Source organism: Vulpes vulpes, chromosome 15 (genome assembly GCF_048418805.1).
Source record: "Vulpes vulpes isolate BD-2025 chromosome 15, VulVul3, whole genome shotgun sequence".
In the NCBI taxonomy this organism is placed as follows: domain Eukaryota; kingdom Metazoa; phylum Chordata; class Mammalia; order Carnivora; family Canidae; genus Vulpes; species Vulpes vulpes.
This window is the reverse complement of record NC_132794.1, coordinates 86,902,569-86,924,351: the sequence shown is the minus strand read 5'-3', so window position 1 is coordinate 86,924,351 and position 21,783 is coordinate 86,902,569. Positions and strand designations below refer to the sequence as shown.

The following is a 21,783-nucleotide window of genomic DNA, read 5'->3' as shown; positions in this document are numbered from 1 at the left end:
CTGTTGACCCTGACAAAAATGTCCCCACTTTTCTGAGATCAGACTTCACAACTTCTGAACTATGTGGTGTTACTGCTAATATACTGATTTTATGTTTAAAAGGCCAAAAGCTGTGTCCAATATACTTTTGTGGGCTTTGATGCTCTGTACAGGATAATCAATGGACAAGTGTTTGCTACCACTTCAATTACACTCTACATCTGGATGGCTTTTAGTAAATATAATTAGAATTCCAAGGCTAATACGAAGACATGGTTCACTGAAGCTACAAATATATATCTTTAAAGCAAAACACTAAAACCATTTTACTGAAAACTATTTTATTTTAAAATTAAGTGCATAGCACTCATCTAATTCCATTGGTGTAGAATTTAGCACCATACTCACTATTTGCAATTAATGTCACAACACAGATACATTTTGGTTTGCAGTCTGTACTTGAGTAGTGTTTATTTAGTGGACTTTGGTAAAGCCCTTTATACATATCATTAATCTCTTCACAGTACACATTTAATGATGGTCCAGTAATCTCAAAAAAAAAAAAAAAATGACCTACTTTAAAGACTAACCAATAAATTAAACAAAACAAAACCCACACAACTCCCCCCACCCTCATCCCCCAAGGCTAGCAGTCATGAGTTGTATTTATATTGAAACCTAATGTTTTAAAAATAGTTCTGATTCTCCAACCATCCCATCCCACCCCACCCCACCCTGGGTATGCAGCAATAGTAACCAATTAATTATTTTATTCTACCCCCCCCCCCAAAATTAATCCAGTGTTCTTTAGCTTTTTTAAATACAAACTGGGAAAGTGTTATAAGCTTTTTAAAAGGCATATTCTTCTATAACAAGAATGACATTTAAACCAATCAATAAAAGCATTTGACAAGACATTAAATTACCATAGGCACCGGTTGTTGTTTCAAGTTGGGATCTCTATCCCAATATCTTACATTCATAACATTATTGAGGTAGTTAAAATACTGAAAATTGGACTCCAGGTGCTGGGTTCTGAATGTGAATGTGAAAGATATATTCTCTTTTGAACCCACTTTCCCCCAAATAATTCAAACTCTCTTGAGGTAAGAACTACCAAAATCCAATTAGCAGCCTTCTGTAAAGAGGAAAAGCGATGATACTTTCAGAAAACAATTTTCAAGCTTGAAAACTGCCATGAGTGAGTGTTCTTACCTGAGTGGTTTTTTTTTTTTTTTTTAAATCTACCAGACTCATAAATCCACATCATGCCCTATGTACTCTAATTATAAAGATTACCATTCTTTTAAGGAGAGGACATTCTCTAGGAATTCATGCTGGCAGAAGCCACCCACCCACATTTATCCACTGGAGCCATCTGGATCAGTCCACTACTGCGTTGAGTCCCTTCCCTTCCTAACAAAAGCCATTGGCTTGATTACGGAGACTCCTGCTGCATACCCACAACATCTTTATAATAAGTTTGTCTTCAAATGCATATTGTGGCAGTCACATACCTGCCATGCAGTTTCCCTTCTATTCAAGTGCTATCTTTAAAAAAAAAAACACAAACAAAAAGACACACCTTACTAATTTTTAAATCAGAAAGCTTCCCTCCACCAAATCTCTCTTCTCCCACAGATAAGAGCACAACGTATAGTTTCAGTTATTACAATGCTTGCTTTCTTTTAACTTTTTATTCCCTCTGAACTCTCCCCCCCACCCCCCAAATTGCCCTTGCTGTAATGACTTCTTATTGCTGTTTTCACTCATTACCCACACAGTGAAATGTCCCAGGGCAGTTCTGGGGCCAATATATGCAAGTGGCCTTTGCCTGATACACAGACTGGCTGGATTGCAAGGCTGCTTATAGAACTTGTCCTCCACGGAACAAAGTGCTGCTCTAGCACAACCTGAGAACTACCCTGGCCACATTCCACTTCAAAATAAACCTACAGGACTTTATTCTAGTACTGACATTTTACAGTTATGCCTTCCTGGAAAAAACTTCGAGTGTAGTATCAAATCTGAGTATAAATCATTGATTGCACTGAGAAATGCAAAACCTATGTATGGATTATGAGTGATAGGAACCACTTCATTCATTCTAAGCTACAATTATGTTCTCAGTTGAAAACACATCCTAGCAGGAGTATTTTAACCTATGTTATACAGGTAGTTCATACTATAACATTCCCAAAGCATGTTGCATTACAGTTAAGTGTTTCCAAGTAGTACAAATTCCCTGAGTTAAATGTGTTTTAATCCTAAAGATTTGAGGTTGATCACTTAGGGTGAAAAAAACAATGAAAATTTATGATCATGATTTTAAGAGATCTACTCCACCCTTAATTTTAGTACATAAATCCAGATACCTACATACTGTGATAGGAAGTTATAACTCATCTAAAAAAAAATTTTTTTTACTGCACAGATCGGTATAGCATAGCAATTCATGAGTTTAAACTTAGTCAACAATTCATTTGTAGATCAAAAATGTAACTCAAAACTGCAGAATTAAAAAGAAAAAAAAGACCTCTTCAAAAATTAATACTGTAACTTTCCTTCATAAAAAGACCGTTTGGCAAGTCCACAGATAAATATTAGTCTCTGATGTATAAGCCAACATTAGGCCCAGAGCCCACCACAGGTCAAATCTCAAAATGGCGATTTAGAGTCTGTCCAAATTTTCTGTTGTATTGAATATTTTTGAAATATTTGGACCATCAGCCAGGGCTTAAAATTTTTGTCACACAGGGATGTGTTTTAACAGGATTTGATATACATACTGTTAAAGTGTTTGCAGTGTTTGTTCAGTCCTCCCAGGTATTCATGGTGCACTGAAAGGGAAATTCTGTCTTCCTGATGCTGGTATCTGAAGAGTTCTGATGCAATCTGAATCCCTTTCCTTTTTGAAGAGAAGATTACAAAAAGCTTGCCCCAGAGCTTCAAGTCACAGAACAGTCTGGGTCAGGAATTACCTTCACATAAAATCACCTTTCAAAGCATGGAGTAATGCAAGGGTAATGTTCATTTATCTGATAACTCCGGTTGTAAGAAACATTCAGACAGGGCTTCACTTCTACTGGTATTGCCAGTGACATCCCAACACCAGTCTGCACATGCCCAAGGCCCTGAACACTAGTTTGGAAGCCAGCAGGACACGTCTGTAGTGTGTAAGACGAGGTGTGTGTGGTAGATCCAATCTGCTGGCAGCTCGGCTGTTCTGCTACAGGATGGCGGTACTGCAGGGAGGTGTGGTGCGTCTGATGGAGATAGTGGGGCTGCTGAAAGTGAACCGGCCGTGAGGGTTGGGAGGCTGACTGCAGCACACTCAGCTGCGCCGGCTGGGACCCTGCCTGTCCTCTCTGCTTGTTGGCCTCTTTCACATCGTTATCATGTGCGCTGTATGGAGAGAGAGAAAACTGTTAGTAACAGCACTTCAACTCTTCAACAGCTGACTCTGCAGACTTCCCCACTGCCTACGTAGCAGTCACTGTAACCATAATTTTAACAACGGTGAGATTTCACTCTCATCCTTCTAAAAACCCCGTTCCTTTGGCACAAACCTTGGGAACTCACTGCTGGTAGCTTTGGGGCCTATTCCTGCTTGGGAAATAGGTCCACCATAAGCACTTAAACACGGCTGCCACTTTGGCAACATCCTGGTGGCCCCACAATTCAAAGATGTGGAAAGGAAGACCAGGGCAAGATCTGGGTTGTGGGCTCGCTCACGTAAGAGCAGCTCCCTTCCTTTCCATGCACCCAGAACCATGACAGCAGTGACAGCCTCTCACTGGAAAATAGCCAAAGCCTTCCACCTAGCACTGCTCCTGAAGTAGCTTGCTCACGGCAGCCGACAGCTGTCAGAGCCAGTGTCCTCAAGCTCTGCTATGCTTGTGAGAAGTTTTTTTTAGGGCCCTTTAGCCACGAAGAAAAATACTGAGAAATCACAAACACAAGATCAAAGAGGCTTACATCAATAGCCGTTCAATGCACTGCACTAAAAAGTCCCAGGAGTAAGCAGTAAGACGATGCAGTCTTGTAGGCCACGTTGGAGAAAGACGAAGTATAATCCTTGAAGAAGCCACACATGCAGCAGCTACTAAAGAAGGTGCATAATTTAGAAAGGCATAATCTGTGGAGACATCAAAAATGAACCTAAGCAACAGAATACACAAGTCACAAACTCACAAGTCACCTGCTGGCATTCACAATGACTCACCTTGCAAAGATACTTCCAGGAAATAATCTGCATACTTGGCCATGTAGAGTTTCGTTTTTTCCAAGCAAATCATCGGCCAGCCATCATGAAGATCTGTTTCGTGTACTGCTTCAGAGAGATAATACTCAATGAAATGAGCAGCTGTTGGAAGGCAGAGGTTCCACTGAAAGGTTTCTAATAATAACAGTTCCATATGTAGCAAATTTTGCTTTGTTAATACTAGATTCATATTAGTCATACAACCCAGGCTGTTGAGCTGTTCCAGCTTAGGCACGCTATCTTCTTTTTCTTCAAATTTACCTTATAAGGAAAGGGTGGGGGGGGGGGGGGGAGAGAGAGAGAGAGAGAAAATGTTAACATAAGTGATCATTATAGGTCTAGTCACTTTAATGGGATTTGTGGTCTCACAGCAAAGGTTTAGATCCAAAGACATTCCTTCTTCTACCTTGGGCAGATATAATTGTGCCAGAACTCTGGCTCTCACATTTTGCATGTTTTCTCTCGTGTAAACATGTTGATCTGTGTCACACTGTGTAATGAAAATAGTCCTATGTGCCAATGAAAAAGTAACTCAAATTTCACCAGCCAAATCTTTCCAGGAAATTTCTTTTGAGGAGGGCAGGCAGTGGTTGGTGGAAGAAAATTATTTTAGAATAGAAGAAAGTACAAAGAATTTAATGTCATGGAGTTATCTGAAATCAAAAGTAGCTAAGCTTCAAGTGTTTCATCTTGGCATAGTTTCAGCACAATCTCAATTCTAGAGAGACAGTGGGAGAAAAAAACTGGGTGAGTATCTAATAGGCATTCTCATTCCACAGAAAGACCTCCTCTTCAGAATTTACAACAAAAACCTAGCTAAGTCTGTTATCAGAAAAGGGAGGGGAGGATACTTTATATCTACTTTTACATCTCATTACCGAAAGCAGAAGAGAAGTAGACAATCAGATGGCTAAACTTCATTATTCCAAGGCATTCACTTCTTTTCAGGAAATACTCATCCAAATGTACAGCTGAGCAATAGAATTCCCTCTCCAGCCCCAGAATAACATTTCTATAGATCATGTACCATCTCACATTTAAATCACTCATTTTAGGTATCTCTAGAATTTATCGCTGGAGAAAATTCAAACTGCCAAGTGCCAGTATGGTTTTCCAGAGGCAGCAACAGAACCAAAAAATTGATTTCAAGTCTCTTTGGGTTTGTTCCATGGTGGTCCATAGAAGAAGGGAAATTAACTTAAACCTTCTACTTTCTAGTATTATGTTCTATTTTACATTTAAGTTTAAAATAGTCATATTATATTGCAATTATTTCTAACTGTACTGTATGTAATATAATCTGTCATACAGAAATCTCTAAAAAGATTTCTCACAAAAGCTTTTATACTTGCTCAAAATCAGAGTTGTTAAGACTATGTTACATATTACTGTATATAATTTTTTATTTTACTATTTGGTAATTCTTTTCAACATATTTGGTTTCCCTGGAAATCTTGTAATTTTATTTTATCCATTTAAAAATATATATTTTGGAGAAGAGCCAGAAAGACTGCCAAGCAGCAAATGAGACAAGCTTCCCTGTGAAATTTCTCTTCCAGAAAGGATGGATTTATATCACACACTGGAGGTGCTACAACAAATGGTAGTGGCCATCTGCCCAGATGCTCAGTATACTGGAGCCAGTGGCGTTGTTCAAGCCAGCCTGCCTCAGGGCTGGGGAAAAAGCACTGCTGACTACCTTGGGTCTTTGCTTGGAGGGTGGGGGAACTGAGGTAGAGGGGTTTTATCTTCTATGCCAGGAGAGCCAAAGCCCATGACCTGAAAAAGACTCGGACCCCAAAGAGAATTATTCTCCCACCTCAGAAATTTTGAGCTTCTGGAGCTTTTTGAGCTCTAAACTACTGTTAACAAAATATTCCTGCAGTTACGAGTTGATTTAAAAAAACACATACAATTCAGACTTTAAAAGAACCTAGATAAAGAACCCTTCCCGATTCAAATCACATACAGATGAATTTACAAGTTTTTCCAATATAATATACTTAGTACAGCAGAAAGCACAAAAGTGGTCTTTATGACACAGTCATCCAGCATCAGCACTGCATAAAGATACAGGAAAGGAAGGAGTGTTCTCAGTGTCAGAATGGAGAAGGCCCTCGGAATTTAGTTCAGTCTCCCTCTGGATGAATCATTAAAGCTCTTAAAGTACCCTGCCATTTGTGCAGCAGCAGTAACACTAGCAGTATACTTCAAAGGAATATCGTAAAAATTAATGTGTTTATTTATATCATGCTTGAAGTTCCTTTGAAAAATTAATACACTATAATACACTGTTTAATTCAAGGATTAAGAATGTTCCATATTACCTCCTTAAAATTTTCAACCTCGAAAACAAAACCATATACACCAATTTCAAAGCTCAAAAAACCAATTTAGTGAGGTTGGCCAATTCATTGAAGATCAAATAAGCTGAACCAAGCCAAAAATGGAAGCCAAAAAGGAAGACTTATGTTTGAATTCCCAAATTTGTACTTCTAGATCAAAGTATTGCACTGGCTTATATGGAAACGACAACTATCCAAATAGACAAGACTTCGATATTACTAAACACCTGTGGGGTTTCTGTATTTATAAAAGTACTTGGCTATTACAAACATGAAAGCCTTTGCAACCTGACTTGCAGAGTTAAAAATAACCTGGTACTGCATAAATAACCATACGTGGGATTTTATTCAGGCTTAAGTTTTTTGGTACTTTTTCATTATATACAGTGATAAAAATACTCAGAATCACACACAATAAAGGATTTTAAAAAGGAATGACAGTATCAGTAAGTATCTGCATTCATATCCATAGTTTTTGTTGTGCTGAAAGCTATGTGCATGGATATTTTAAATCTACTTATCTGGAATACCACATACACATCACAAAGATCAGTTTCTTCAATTGAAAGGAAATACCAGAAGCCATGTGATTATATCGATAAAGGCCTCAAACAGGAAATAAGGGCACAGGAAATTCACATCTGCTTCCCAGAAAATAAAGAATTAGACGCCACAGAAACAAAATACCAGACTTTCTTTCCTTTAGAGGAAATGCTCAGATCAGCCATGGAAACCAGCACATTTTCAAAGCCGGCAGTGAATGGCAGGTATGTGGCAGAAGGGCAAGGATCAGATGTCACTGTAAACTCTGCCAATCCACATTCAATTCTGTTATTACTGAGTAGGAAAAAAGTCATCCTTAATATATACTAAGGATTTTCACAAATTTGTAAGACTACCAATCTAATAGAAAAACAGGTAAGGAACAGGAAAAGACAATTCACAGGGGGAATAAAGGTTTTATTCTCATTAAAAATTGAGGCATATATCAAATCAACTAGGAGATAAAAATTTCACCTTTCAGTTAATCAAGTAAAAAGCTCTGTCAATCTATTACTGCTAAGCAAGGAGAAACAAGCACTTGTCAGAGATTTTTACTATTAACAGCCTATAATCTTACTTTTGGCTTCATCTTGATTCTGAGATCATTTCTTAGTTACAGAAGACCCTGAGCAAATTATCAAAAGCCTCATTCATCTCCAAGACTGCTTTCATGTTCTCCACAAGTTCAGGGCTGATCATAGAAGCCAAGGGAAGCCAGCATATGCATGACAAAGAGTTGGAATTTGAGAATTTCGATGAATCAGAGACTTTTTTAGAAAGAGCCAGAATCTTTAGGGCTAGAGAGCCAGACTAAAGATTATAGAACAGTTTATGGAAGAATTAATCATTATGATCTGACTTTTACGTTTCAATTTCCTATGTGTAAACATCTTACCCACTTGATCCTCACAAGTTTGTTAGTTAAATGTCTTTAGTTTCATTTTATAAACAAGTAACTTCAGACTTAAGGGTTGCTGAAACTCATATTGTTGACAAGAGATTCAAATCTATGAAATTCATCACTGTAATCCCTACTCTAAAACACTGTGCACCCCTCTCCAATCAGGGACAGTCCATAGGCTGTTTCTTCTTACCTCCAAATAGTGCAGACCCATAGGCAGCTGGGTATGCATATTACCTGGAACTCACAAGCCGTGCTCCATCTTTGGCCAAACTACTGACAGCCTCCTCCCATCCTATTTAACAAGTGGAATCCAACTGTCACCCAGTCCTGTCAGCTGTAAGCTGTTCTTCAGTTTTACACAACAGGCTGCCCAGCCCAAAGCAGAGAGCAGCTGGAGAAGGGGGACATACAGAGCTCAATCATTCTGGGAGGAGGGAAGCATTACTTAAAGTTTATGAAACCTAACTGGAGAGCTGCCAAAAGTAAAATGAGTGTAAGAATGTAAAAAAACTAAAAACAGGCATCAGACACTGAAAACAGGCTATCAGTTTATAAGCATCTTAAGTACTTTTATTGTAGTAAAGTTACAGAATAGAGGCAAGAGAGATTGCAGCCAACTACTAAGGGCCAACCTCTGCGATTCCTGACCCAAGCAGAGAGCCCACAGATTGAACTCTTGCCCCCTGCCTTACATGGAGGGGCTGAGACCCTGAGGGATACCTACTTCACACTCTTCCATTCTCCAGTGGGAAAAGAACAATGGAAAAACAATCCTTTCTCAAGGGGTGTAAGACAAAGGGAGGAGGTATCTGACTCTTTTAGTAATAGCTGATCAACAATTCATATTTGAACCACAGCAAATACAAATTCTAAAGCCTAGTTCCCGGAAAATGTGCAAAATCATCTTCAATAAAATAAATTGATCATAACCGGAAACAACAGATAATTAAAAAAACAGTAAGAGTTAACTCCATTCCAGTCAACCTAAAATGGAGTGCAAATAAATTATCCTTTCCCCAAATCGTAGAAATTGCAGAAACTTGACATCAATGCCAAACACTGCATGGTGGCCAGAAACATTATTAGATTATTTAACTAGAGTCCCCAGCGAACTTTGGCAATAACATGTAGTTTATGAATATAAGTTACCGGTAAATAAACTTTAGTCACAAATGTAAGTTGGTCCAGAAACGGATTCCGCATCATTCATAATTTCACAGTTCGCCAGGAGGAATCTCCTATTTGGTCTGCATCACACTTTTAAGACTCTTAGACATAGAGCAGATGGGGCTTGGTGGTGGTAAAAGCACAGTGATGGCCACAACAGGCAAAAATCATTTTTCATTAACGATCCGAAGTTTTTAAAATAATAATTTGTGTATGTGATTTCCAGTGTCTCTCTACTATAAACTGATCCTATTAGGATAACAAGAAACCATTCTATTTATGGATTCTCACACATCCAATATGTCAAGTATGAGTTTTTTCAATCCTATGCAAACTATGAAACCACAAAGAGCTTCACAGCCAGTGATGAAACACATACAGAATTGTGCATGAGATTGTTTATGAGAATGACACTCTAATTAAAGGTTAAAGGTTAATATAAAAATAAATAAATAAATAAAGGTTAATTATAAATGTCCAAGTACTACCTCTCCAGCTTTCTGGGTAGAGGAGAGAGGAACAGGTGATGTTTCTGAATCTTAGAGGACAAAAGATTAAAGGAGAGCTATAGATTTTCAGGAACTAGATGGTATTCTGATAAGACTGGTTCAAGGTGCATGGGAAGAGGGTGGGAAGAAAAGACTAGAAAGATGGCTGGGTCCACATGAAAGGTTCTAAATATTACATTAAGGAGTTTCTACCTTAACCCACAGGCAGTGGGAAATCATTACCAGGGCTGTGTTTATTTATATTCAGCTCAGTCCACAAAGGATTTGAAATAACTTACAAAAAGACCTCCAAGGAGAAAAAATAAGTAGTTGAGGTCATCAGATCAAAGGAATAATAAGGGTAGAAAAAAAATCTGAGAAGAAATCAGTATTAGAAATTATCACACAGGCCTGCATTTGGTTTTAGGTTTACTTGTGGTCAAAGCACAAAATTGTTCTAGAAAGAACTCTGGTGGCAGGTTATAGGGGGAATGTTCCTTAGCAGTCACACAAGATCCCAAACCCTCAAGTGGGGGTTAGAGATGAAGGCAGTAGGTATTTTTACATCCTACCTTAAAGTAGGGTTTATATTCCTAGTATAATGACATGAATAATATAAAAGTAATGAATTCAACTTCAACATCAAATACAATCTTTCTCACATTACTAAAAGAAGAAAAACCCAATTACAATTCCTTTACTCACCCTCTTTTTCTTCAGTCAAGGTACTAACATGAAAGGAGTTACAGGAAGAAGCTACAAGAAAGAGGCACCAAATGGCCCACCAGTACATTCTGCATCAGGTAACAAATATGGTTTATCAGAGTCAAGTTTGCAGCCAACCATGGAGCTGTGCCTACTGCAGAAGTAAAGTTTTCCCATTTGTAGTAGTTGCCTGTGAATCTTTAGTTCATTAAACCAACTCATTATGTAGTCAGTAGAAGGTTCTTCTAACAATACAAAAGGATAATAAATTTTAGAGAGTTTCTCAACTTCGGTTCCACCGACATTTTGGGCCAGTAATTCTTTATTGGGGGCTGTCCTGTACATTGTAGATATTTAGTAACATCCCAGCCCTCTACTCACTAGATGATAGCAGCATCCTCCCAGGTTGTGAGGTTGAGGACAACTAAAATCATCTTCATCCAAAGACAACTATTTCCTGTGGGGCACCTTTCTTCCCAGTTGAGAATTTCAAGGCAATGGTTCTCAATGAAAGGTACATCAGAACCACCTTTGGAACTTGAGCCCCATGATACAGATTCTGAGTCAGATCTGGAGTGGCCTAGACATTTGGATCAGAATCTTCAGGATGTAGGGCTTAAGAACATATTTTCAAAAGATTTCAGAGCCACTTTTTAATGTCGAGTTAAAATTATTATTCCAAGAAGCACTTTCAACATAAACTTTCTGATACTAGTAAACTGGAATGAATGGAATTTGGTGATATTTCATTGAACTCTACATAAATTTTCTTTATTATAAACAATGGAAATTTCCAGTCATATAGATGAGATTCATACTTACTTGCTAAAAGCAGACAGGAAAGTGCAACTAAATGCAGCTGCTGGATAGAGATGTCATATCGATCCATAAATAAGTCCAGCAAATAGACAGCAAGATGTCGGGCAGAAGGGCAGAGGGTGAAGCGATTGCTCACAATGGCAATCAGGTCAGCAAAATACCTTCTGAGACTTAGTTGAGGGGACTGGCCTTTGTAGGAAGGCAACTTCAGCTCCTATATCAAGAGGAACAACATTTAGTCTAACATAGCCTGTAGGAGTAGTATCTACACAATGCAAAGACAACTTTCTCCCCCAAATTAGTGTTAACAAGTGCCTCAAACAATTTTCCTGAAGGAAACACAAGTATGAAAAGTTCAGTGGAAGGATAATGCATAGCCTTAATTAATAGCATTTGGTTTAAAATTTAAAACCAAGCTTTTCTCCTTCATTTTAACTACCTCTGATGTGACAAATTGTGTTTCTTGCATTCCAGAATGGATATATTCCAGCAAGATTTTTGTATCCTGTTTTCCCTACCAGCTCTTTTTAGAAAAACATCCTTACCAAATTCCCAACCACACAACACATATACACCCCATTCAGGAAGCTCAAAGCTTTGGGTCAGAAGGTAACAGGGAAGTGAATATGCTCCTGGTATGATACATATTACGCTACACTTGCAGAGATGTGGAAGTAGAGATTAGTATTCATCCACTAGTATCTTCTAAGCATGTTTCCCTTTTAGCAGTTTTATGATGCTCTCCTCTGCCATTACCTTTTCATATACCTAAAAATTTTCCCCTCATTGCTGTTCAATCTCAGAATTATATATTTTAATATATATTATAAATTATTTTTTAATTAAGAAATTTTCTATACTTTTGAGGTATTTCCACAGCACAGAGAAAGATAGGTTCTAAATGAATTTCATGAGATCAGCATAATACTAAAACTAAACCGAACAGGTATCATAATCACAGGAAGTTACACAGATATCCCAAAGGACAGGCAAAAAAAGATAAATGAGACTTCATCAAAATTAAAAACTTTTGTATATCAAAGTTCACTCTTTTCAATAGAGTGAAAAGGCAATCCACAGAATGGGAGAAAATATTTGCGAATCATACATCTGGCAGGAGGTTAATATCCGGATTATATAAAGAACTCTTTTATACATGCAATCCAACAACAACAACAACAACTTGCTTAAAAATGGGCAAAAGATTTGCTAAACATTTCTCCAAAGATATATAAATGGCCAATAAACATATAAAGATGCTCAAATTACTAATCATCAGAGAAATGTAAATCAAAACCAATATGAGGTAACATTTCACACCCACTGGGATTATTATATTATAAAAAAAAAAACCATAAGGGCACCTAGGTGGCTCAGTCAGTTAAGCATCTGATTTTGGCTCAGGTCATGATCTTGGAGTTGTGAGATCAAGCTCCCCATTGGGCTCCATGCTGGGTGTGGAGCCTCCATAGGATTTCCTTTCCCTCTCCCTCTACCCTTGTCTCTCGCATGCTCACTTTCTCTCTCTCAAAAAAACCCACAAAAACCACAAAAACAAAAAAACAAAAATCAACAAATGTTGACAAGAATGTGAAAACCTGGAAGCCTTGTGTAATGGTGAGAATATAAAATTATACAGTAACTGAATAATGATATTACAATCCTCAAAAAAAAAATTAAACATTACCAGCAATTCCACTTTTAGATATTCAACAAGAACTGAAGGCAGGGACTCACATATTGGTACATATATTGATAGCAGCATTATACACAAAAGCCAAAAGTTGGAAACAATTCAGCAACATATGAATGGATAAACAAAATGTGTTTTAATTTAAAATGAAAAAGTTCTGAAAATGGAGAGTGGTGAAAGTAGCACAGTGTAAATGTACCTAATGTCACTAAACCGTATACTTCAAAATGGTTAAGGTTTAATGTTGTTGACATTTTACAATAAAGACAAAAAATGGAAGTTATATATCTAACTTAATAATATATAAAACTTTAGATAAATATTAGCCAATGTAATTTAATAGTATATCCAAGGAATATATTGTCATCAATTGTAATACATCCCTAAGCACCTGGTGGCTCAGTGGGTTAAGCATCCAATTCTTGGTTTCAGCTCAGATTGTGATCTCAGGGTCATGAGATCGAGCCCCCAGTTGGGCTCCATATGGAGTCTGCTTGAAACTCTTTCTCCTTCTCCCTCCCCCATGCCTGCTCTCTCTAAAAATAAATAAATCTTCTTTTAAAAAATTGTAGTATATCCCAGGAATGCAAAGATGGTTTTTTTAATCAGGAAATCTACTAATATAAATCATAATTTAAAAGTCACACATGAATATTCACAATCATCTTGATAGATGCCAAAATAGCATCTAGACAAAGGTGACCCTGGGAGAAATAATATCAGATGTACATTTCTTTGATGAAGAATAGGAAAGGAGGTAGGGAAGGAGGTAAAAAATCTCAAATTTAAGAGCCAGCATCTCACTTGGAGATAAAGCCATAAAAAGATTAATATTCTAGGGATCCCTGGGTGGCGCAGCGGTTTGGCCCCTGCCTTTGGCCCAGGGCGCGATCCTGGAGACCCGGGATCGAATCCCACGTCGGGCTCCCGGTGCATGGAGCCTGCTTCTCCCTCTGCCTGTGTCTCTGCCTCTCTCTCTCTCTCTCTGTGACTATCATAAATAAATAAAAATTAAAAAAAAAAAAACATTCTAGTGCCTGCTATTAGCAATATTACTTAATATTATTCTGTGAACAATAGAAAAAGGAAAGAAAAGATTTAATGTTTGGAAAGGAAGAGTCAAAAGTCACTTACAGTAATAAAATTATTTCTTGAATGACAGAGTTTATATCTAAGAAAACCAATAGAAAAAATAAACAGTATTCAGTAAGATGGTTGTTTACAAAATTAACATTAAAATCAACAGCCTGTTTGTAAATTAGTAACCAGTTAGAAAGTAGAAGATTCCATACAAAGGGACTATAAAAATTAAAACATCTAGAAAAAATACCTGTATTTCAGCACTCTATGAAGGTTAACATTAAAATTCTGAAGAAGTATGGAAAACTTGCATACGTGCCTTTGCACTCCTTTTTCTTGGATAAAGAAATCTATTTGATAACAAATGGCACTTCAAATCAGGAGAATAGATGAATTTAATAAATGTTTCTGACAGGACAGAATTCTCTCTTATTTAGAGAAATCTTATACATTGATGATAAAGAAAAGGCAACATTTATGAACAGTTTATAGGACAATTAAATAGGGGCCAAAAACAAAAAATGGCTTCTCTCATTCAAAATGAAAGAATTACATAGTTTTTCATTTCCCCGATTATAATTTATTAACTGTTGCTTATGCTACTGAGAGTGAAAACAGGAACTACCATATATTTAATAGATCAGGTTGATAGAACCTTTTGGAGGGCAATCAGGTAACATAAATTTTTAAAAATGCAGATTGCAAATACCCTTTTACCAAGCAATTTACCCTATATATAAGGAAGTCCTTTGCAACAATGTTTTTAATAGCAAAATAGTGGGAAAAGCTTGATCCAACAATCTGGATGCATCTCCAGGAATTCACTGCTGAGTGTATAGAGCCGATCCCAGATCACATACTCTGTAATTCTATTTACATAACATTCTTAAAAGGACAAAAATACAGACACAAAGGACAAACTAGTAGTTGTCGGGTTAAGGGGGAGAATAAGGGTGGGAGGGAAGAGGGTGTGGCTACAAAAGCATAACATAAGAGATTCCTATTGTAATTGGAAAAAAAAATGTTCTGTATCTTGATCATATCAATGTTAATATCCTGGTTGTTATACTGTACTAAAGTTTTGTAAGATGTTACTACTGAGGGAAACTGGGTAAAAGGTATAGAGGATCTCTCTGTATCATTTCTTACAACTGCATGTAAATCTACAATTATCTCAAAATAAAAAGTGCAATTAAAAAAAGCTTGGCAAAAAAATAAATAAATAAAAAATAAATTAATTTTTAAAAATAAATAAAAATTTAAAAATAAAATAAAAGGCTTGGCATTCTCAATAGGGAATTGATAAACCGTAGGACAGAGATTCAATGTGGACATTAAAATAAAGGGCAATATGCGGATCCCTGGGTGGCTCAGCGGTTTAGCGCCTGCCTTTGGCCAGGGGTGTGGTCCTCGAGTCCCGGGATCCAGTCCCGGGATCGAGTCCCACGTCGGGCTCCTGGCATGGAGCCTGCTTCTCCCTCTGCCTGTGTCTCTGCCTCTCTCTATGTCTATCATGAATAAATAAATATGATCTTAAAAAAAATAATTAATAAATAAAATAAAGGGCAATAGACCTAAATGTGTTGATACAAAAAAAAAAAAAGAGTGAGTTGAAATGATGTTGGGGTGAAGGATGGTATACAGAACAGCTGTATACAACTGTATACAACAACAGTATACAGAACGATGCTACAAGAGGTATCATCATAACATATACGACCTCTTATAGCAACAACAAAAAATATTTGCGTATATACTAATTGACTGGGTATCTTTTCAGGAAAAGAACAACAATGGTGGTAACCTTAGGGGATAAGAAAATAGTGAGTTGGGAAAAGCTCATTTTAAACCTTATACTATCTGATTTTTTTAACCATATGCATGTTAGTAGGAGTTACTTGGGAGAAAGACTCATCAGACATTTAAAATTTTTACAGACGCCTGGGTGGCTCAGCAGTTGAGCGTCTGCCTTCAGCTCAGGGCATAATCCCGGAGTCCCAGGATCGAGTCCTACATCACGCTCCCTGCCTGCTTCTCCCTCTGTCTAGGTCTCTGCTTCTATGTGCCTGTCATGAATAAATAACTAAAATCTTGAAAAAAAAAATTTTTTTTTACATATGTGAGAAAAGCATATACAAACGTTATTTAGGAAAGAAAAATCATTGGCTTAGGCTTGCTTGGTTTGTTGAAGAGAAAAAAATTATATATTAATTCCCCCCAAAAAAGGAACATGCCTATTTCTCATGCAGCCCCCAGGATTTTCTTCTCTCCTTCACCATTTCTGTTGATCTTTAGAATGGAATAAATGAATTACAATTTCAAACTTCACTTTTTTTTTGCTGTCATCATATGACATTTATTGAGCACCTCTTATGTAGCAGATACTGTGCTAACCCCAGAGATAAAAGCTGGAAAACAGTCTCAAGCCTCTCTTGAGTAGGTAAACCAAAATACAGAGATGACTAGGAGGTAATAGAGTAATCACAAAGTATTGCAGGAACATGGAGATGGAAGATCTAACCCAGCTCAGGGGATGGAGCACTGGGAAAAAACAAAGCCAGAGAAAGTTTTCTTTAAAAGAGGCGTGAACAAGGTCTCGAAGGCTCACTAGGAAACATAGCTAGGAAACACTTTCTGGGCTGACTTTATTTTTCACTATATTAACTTTATTAGATATAGACAAAACAAAGGCAAGAACACCAAAGACCAACAAGAGATTTTTAACAGTGTGTCTAATATTTTCTCTATTCTCTTTACATCATTTTAAATGGTAAAGTATAAGTGCTTACCAGATGGCAGTCAAATTTAGTTCTCCTGTTCCAGGTAGGGCAGTTAGGCAAGCATGAGAAGATGACCTGTGCTTCTCTCAGCTTACAAGGTTTTTCTAGTATCTATTCCTGACCCTCCAGAATTTTACAGTCTTGTTCCTCTCTGCTTCTCAGAGTCCCATAGGACCAAAGCACAGAGACCTGAACATATCATCTCCATCTCCAGCCTCAAGTACTAGTCAGTTCACCACCCCAAATGCTATCCTTTTCCCAGAACAGGTTACTGTCCAGCCAGGATGGAAATAAAGGGATAGAAGGAATACTCACAAATGTAAACGCAATTCTGTGGGATATTTTCTGAATGTTTCTCACAAGCTAGCATTGTTCTCATCTGTCATAAAAGCTCCTGAAAATACTTCCCAAGCATCCTAAGGCCCTCGTAAGTACAGCAAAACAATGAGAAAATAGGGAAGACACACAGGTGGGAGAAGACAGGTTCTTTGTAATTTTTGGTAGGGGGTGTAATTATATTTCAGAAAAACAGTACAGCTGGCATTTGGGGTTGAAGAAAATATCCAATTGTTGTAATTTTTACCCTTCCCTAGTAGATACAATGCTGATCAAAGCAATTATTCCTCCAAACACCTTGGATCTAAAGACAGAATACCTTCCATAGTGTCTGAATGGCAACTACCCAAAGGAAGACCTAAATCAAGATGCTCTGAGTTATAGGAGCCTAAACTCCATGAAGACAAATTATGTGTCATTCACTATTACCACTGTAATAACTGTAATACCTGGCATAGCACCTTATATGTGACAGGTACTCAAATATATTGAATAAATAAGCGTATGACTATTCAACTAAATCAGCTTGGAATTAAGATGTATATTTTATAAGAAAAGTTTAACTTTCCTTGACTTCAGTGTACAACCAGGACTCTTTCCAGTTCCATGACATTCAAGTTTTACTGATTAATATAAATTATTCAAAAAGTGTGGCCAGTGTGTCAAATGTGGCTTACACACTGCTTAAAGATAAAATAAAGACAACCCAGGGCAGCATGCCACAGGTGGCACAAGGTAATTTTCAGTGGCATTCCCTCAGATCCTCCACTATCCCATCCTCTGATAGTCTGTAAGCAATGTTGGCACAGGGTTGTGTCATTCCTTCAATTCTCTTGAGAGCCTAATACACAGAAGTCATTCAAGAAATCTGCAGGAAAAAAAATCCACTTCCAACTTCAACTGGCAAAACTAATTCAGGTAGTCATTCAGGATTAAAAATACACATAAAAGGAGATCCCTGGGTGACTCAATGGTTAGCGCCTGCCTTCAGCCCAGGGCCTGATCCTGGAGACGGGGGACTGAGTCCCATATTGGGCTCCCTGCATGGTGCCTGCTTCTCCCTCTACCTGTCTCTGCCTCTCTCTCTCTCTCTCATGAATAAATAAAATCTTTAAAAATAAATAAATCAATCAAAACACACATAAAAGAATTAAAAAACATGGAAATCCTTTTGAAAAAACTTTGGAGTTTTATGTCACTAAAAAAACAAAAGTATCCTTAACATCAAATAATTAATTCCACCACAAAGCAGAGGGATAAAGAGCTGACACTTAGAAAAAGAGAACATTTAAAACTAAAACACCACACCTTAAAAAAAGAAAAATCAAAAGTATATGGACTATTTTTAGAGTGGAAAACCTGAAACTCTCTTCCTAACACTCCAGAGAACCATTCCATAGTGGAGACTTCTTGTGGTAGGAAAAACCTCTTAGGAGGCTGAAGTGTATTTTGTGTATCTAAGAGGCTGAATGTCAGAACTAATAAGTAGCATTCAGAAATCCCAAACCTTAGAAAGGGTACAGTGTTAACAATTAAAGTCAGAATTAGGGATCCCTGGGTGGCGCAGTGGTTTGGCGCCTGCCTTTGGCCCAGGGCACAATCCTGGAGACCGGGGATCAAATCCCACGTCGGGCTCCCGGTGCATGGAGCCTGTTTCTCCCTCTGCCTATGTCTCTGCCTCTCTCTCTCTGTGTGTGTGTGTGTGACTATCATAAATAAATTTAAAAAAAAAATTAAAAAAAAAATAAAGTCAGAATTAGATTTTCTAAGTTAACCTGGTTTAAAAAAAAAAAAAATCAAGATACAAGTTCATTTTCATCCCAGGATCTCTCAACTCCAACAGTCAGCATTCCTTTCATTAAAGAATCAGCTGTTTTGCTTCTCTCTCATTTTCTATACATAGCAAATGGCTCTCTCCATCCACGGTGAAAATGACTTAAGGATGGTTTTGGTTCTGGTCTCTCTTCTGGTTATCAAAGAGGCAGAGATGACCCATTAAGCTGAGATGTGACATACAAAATAAAATTGTTACTTAAAAGCAATATACAGAAAATTGTATGTTACCCCCCCCCCCCATTAACTATTAAATATGTCAATTTTCTGCCTTCTATTAGCTGGAAGGGGCAGTTAACACCTACCTTAAGAGCATTTTGAGCAGCCCACAAGGGCTGTTTACCCAGGGAAAATAACAACAGTTATGGCTTAGCGCTTCTATAAACCAAGCAAGCACGTTCTAAACTGCAGTATCAGCTCATTTAACCTCACGATCCCCCCCACAGGGCACGTTCTGTTATTATTATTGGTTCTACAGATGAGGAAATTGGGAAACAGAAAATTAAGTAACTCGTCCAAAGTCTCCCAACAAGTTAGTGGACAGGCTGGGGAACTGATGTACATACAGGTGTGACGTAAGACCGGAATGCGACAGCAGCCGCAGAACGAGGAGGGCCACCCTGCCCAATAAAAAGCCAGCACACATTTCTGTTTAAACACGGTATCGAATCCATCCTGCTCCGCCGTCCCTCTCCCAAACACCGCCGCGCCCCACCCCCTTCCCCAGTGCACTTGCAGGTTCTTCTGATACCTTCGGGGGAAGAAACTGGGAAGTTAATTAACCTCCAGCAAATGAGCCAACGCGCTTTTTCTGGTCTGCAACCCAGTGACCGCACTTCCCAGGGAGCCGCGAGTTATACTCACTGGCACCAAACACCTGAAAGGAGAAGTCTGGCATCGGGGTTACCTTGTATCGAAGCGCTTGATGAATGTCGGCGGCCAGCTGTCCCCGCCACCACTGTCCCTCCAGCTCCATGGGACCCGGCGGCGCGCCTGGCCGGACGCGGCCACTTCAGTCTGCAAGACACACCCCAGACGCGGTCACGGCCAGCACCTCCACACCACCGTCCGCGCCCCCTCCCGAGGGCTGTGACCTCGGGCCCTGGGTGCCGCTGCCCTCACCCGGCCCCACCGAGAGCGAGCAGCGAGCCGAGGCCCCGAGCTGCCAAGGCGCGGCCCGGGTGCGCGCACAGAAGCTGGAGGGGGAGGCCCCGCCGAGGGCTCCCCCGTCCCGGGTGCGAATTCTCGCGTCGGCCGCGGGAGCCGAGAGGCGAGCGCCCACCCCGCGCCGGGGTCGGGGCCGGGGCCGGGGCCGGTGCAGGGGCCCGGGCTCGCGTTCCTGCCGGGCGGGCCTCCGCGCCTCCGCGCCTCCGCGCCTCCCCGCGGCGGCCGGCGCGCGCCCAGGCCGCTCCCTCCTCGGCCCGAGCGGCCCCCGAAAGGCGAACAAAAGGCCGGGCCGGGCCGGGCGGGGCGGGTCCGGGTCCCGCGCCCCGCGCAGGCCTCCCGGTCCGCACGGCGGCCTCCCTTACCCGGAACCGCGGCCCTCACAGCGCCAGCCCCGCCGGCGTGCGGGGGAAGCCGGCCCCGCTCATGATGCGGACAGTCGGCCGCGAAGCGCCGGCCTCAGCTCGGGCCCAGCGCCGGGGCGCTCGCGCCGCCCATTGTTAAAGGACCGGCAGGCGGCTCCGCGTACAAAGCCAGCGCGGGGGCACATGCGGCCGCGCCGCTGCCAATCTCGTCTCGCGATACAGCGGGGTCACCCCGCGCCGTCCAATCGGCGGCCGGGCCGGGCCCAGGTGCGGCGGCGGCGGCGGCGGAGGCTCGGCGGCCCCGGCCGGGCCCCGCAGGACCCCGCAGGACCCCGCAGGACCCCGCAGGGCCCCGCAGCACCCGCGCCCCGCGGCCCCCGACGGCTCGGCCGCTCCGCACGCGGGAGCCGGCCCGAGGGGCGGGCACAGGCAGGAGGAGGGCGCCGCAGAAGTTACGACGTGGATGGTCATCCCAGGGACCAATCTGCTCATGCCGCTCACCTGCCGAGCACCCCGGCCGGCCCCCGGTGCCCGCGGAGGAAAGTTCGGAAGCCGCGGCTTGGCCCTTAAACCCTTTACAGGGTGGATTCAGTCTCTGCTTTATCTCGCCTCCCGACAGCCGCCTCTACATCCTGGGAGCTGCTCCCTGCGATTATTAATCCCTCCATAAATGCTCGAGCCGTTACCGAAGCTCCTAAAAGCTTTGCTTTTTCGGTGAAATTTTGCTGTCTCTGAATTCCACCTCAAAACCTATTCCTACTTCTAGAAACGTAATTTTCCATTACCCACTACTTATTTCCTTTGCTTTAGAGATAACCAAGGGCTTTGAAAAGACTTGAGATTACTTTTAGCAACCTCGTTTGTGAAATCCAAAGTGGATGCAATTAGCCATCTGTGGTCTTAAATTAGGAAACTACGAAACTATGGGAACACCACATCATCAAGTCAGATGACCTGGAATACGATTCGCAGAAACCTCATCAATCGTATTTTAACCTCTCGGTGGAATATCACAACAGAAGTGTATGGTCAACCCGGGACACTGATGCTCACTTTTCTGAGAATGTAGATCAACCTCTTTTATTAACAAATGAATCATGGAAACTTCCTCCTTTTCCTTAGAATTCTTTGTCCCCCAAAGAGGCATGATAGAGAGCTACTATAAAGTGATGAATGTATGTTACATAAATTAGTCTTACTTATCACAATCACATCTTGGTATATTTGAAGAACAGCTGCAGATATGTGAGGAGGCAATGCTTATGACCGGGAGAGCAGGGCTACAGGAACTAATAGCAAGAGAAGGACAAGTCAGCAG

The 21,783-nt window shown here is 40.2% G+C and overlaps 1 protein-coding gene across 2 annotated transcripts; it reads right to left on the bottom strand.

Moving 5' to 3' along the window:
- Positions 1-303: 303 nt before the first annotated feature.
- On the bottom strand, positions 304-20,667 carry CCNJ (cyclin J). Of its 2 annotated transcripts, none has more exons than XM_072739633.1 (6): positions 20,466-20,667; positions 19,844-19,953; positions 11,218-11,428; positions 4,205-4,504; positions 3,958-4,117; positions 304-3,384 (listed from the first exon to the last, which is right to left on the bottom strand). In XM_072739633.1, exons 2-6 carry the CDS (start codon positions 19,910-19,912, stop codon positions 2,973-2,975), a joined length of 1,152 nt encoding a protein of 383 aa, XP_072595734.1. In that variant the 5' UTR covers positions 19,913-19,953; positions 20,466-20,667; the 3' UTR covers positions 304-2,972. The 2 variants fall into 2 exon arrangements, with proteins under 2 accessions (XP_072595734.1, XP_072595735.1); XM_072739634.1 differs by having other exon boundaries at positions 3,958-4,081.
- Between the last annotated feature and the right edge of the window lie 1,116 nt (positions 20,668-21,783).

Bases quoted from the DNA above. Each gene is read 5' to 3' on its own strand.
- CCNJ (XM_072739633.1), bottom strand. From the start codon at position 19,912: ATGGAGCTGGAGGGACAGTGGTGGCGGGGACAGCTGGCCGCCGACATT. The intron at 4,505-11,217 runs GTAAGTATGAAT...TTTCCTTATAAG, and splicing joins TTCCTGTCTGCTTTTAGCAA to GTAAATTTGAAGAAAAAGAA. The intron at 4,118-4,204 runs GTGAGTCATTGT...ATGTCTCCACAG, and splicing joins CCTGGAAGTATCTTTGCAAG to ATTATGCCTTTCTAAATTAT.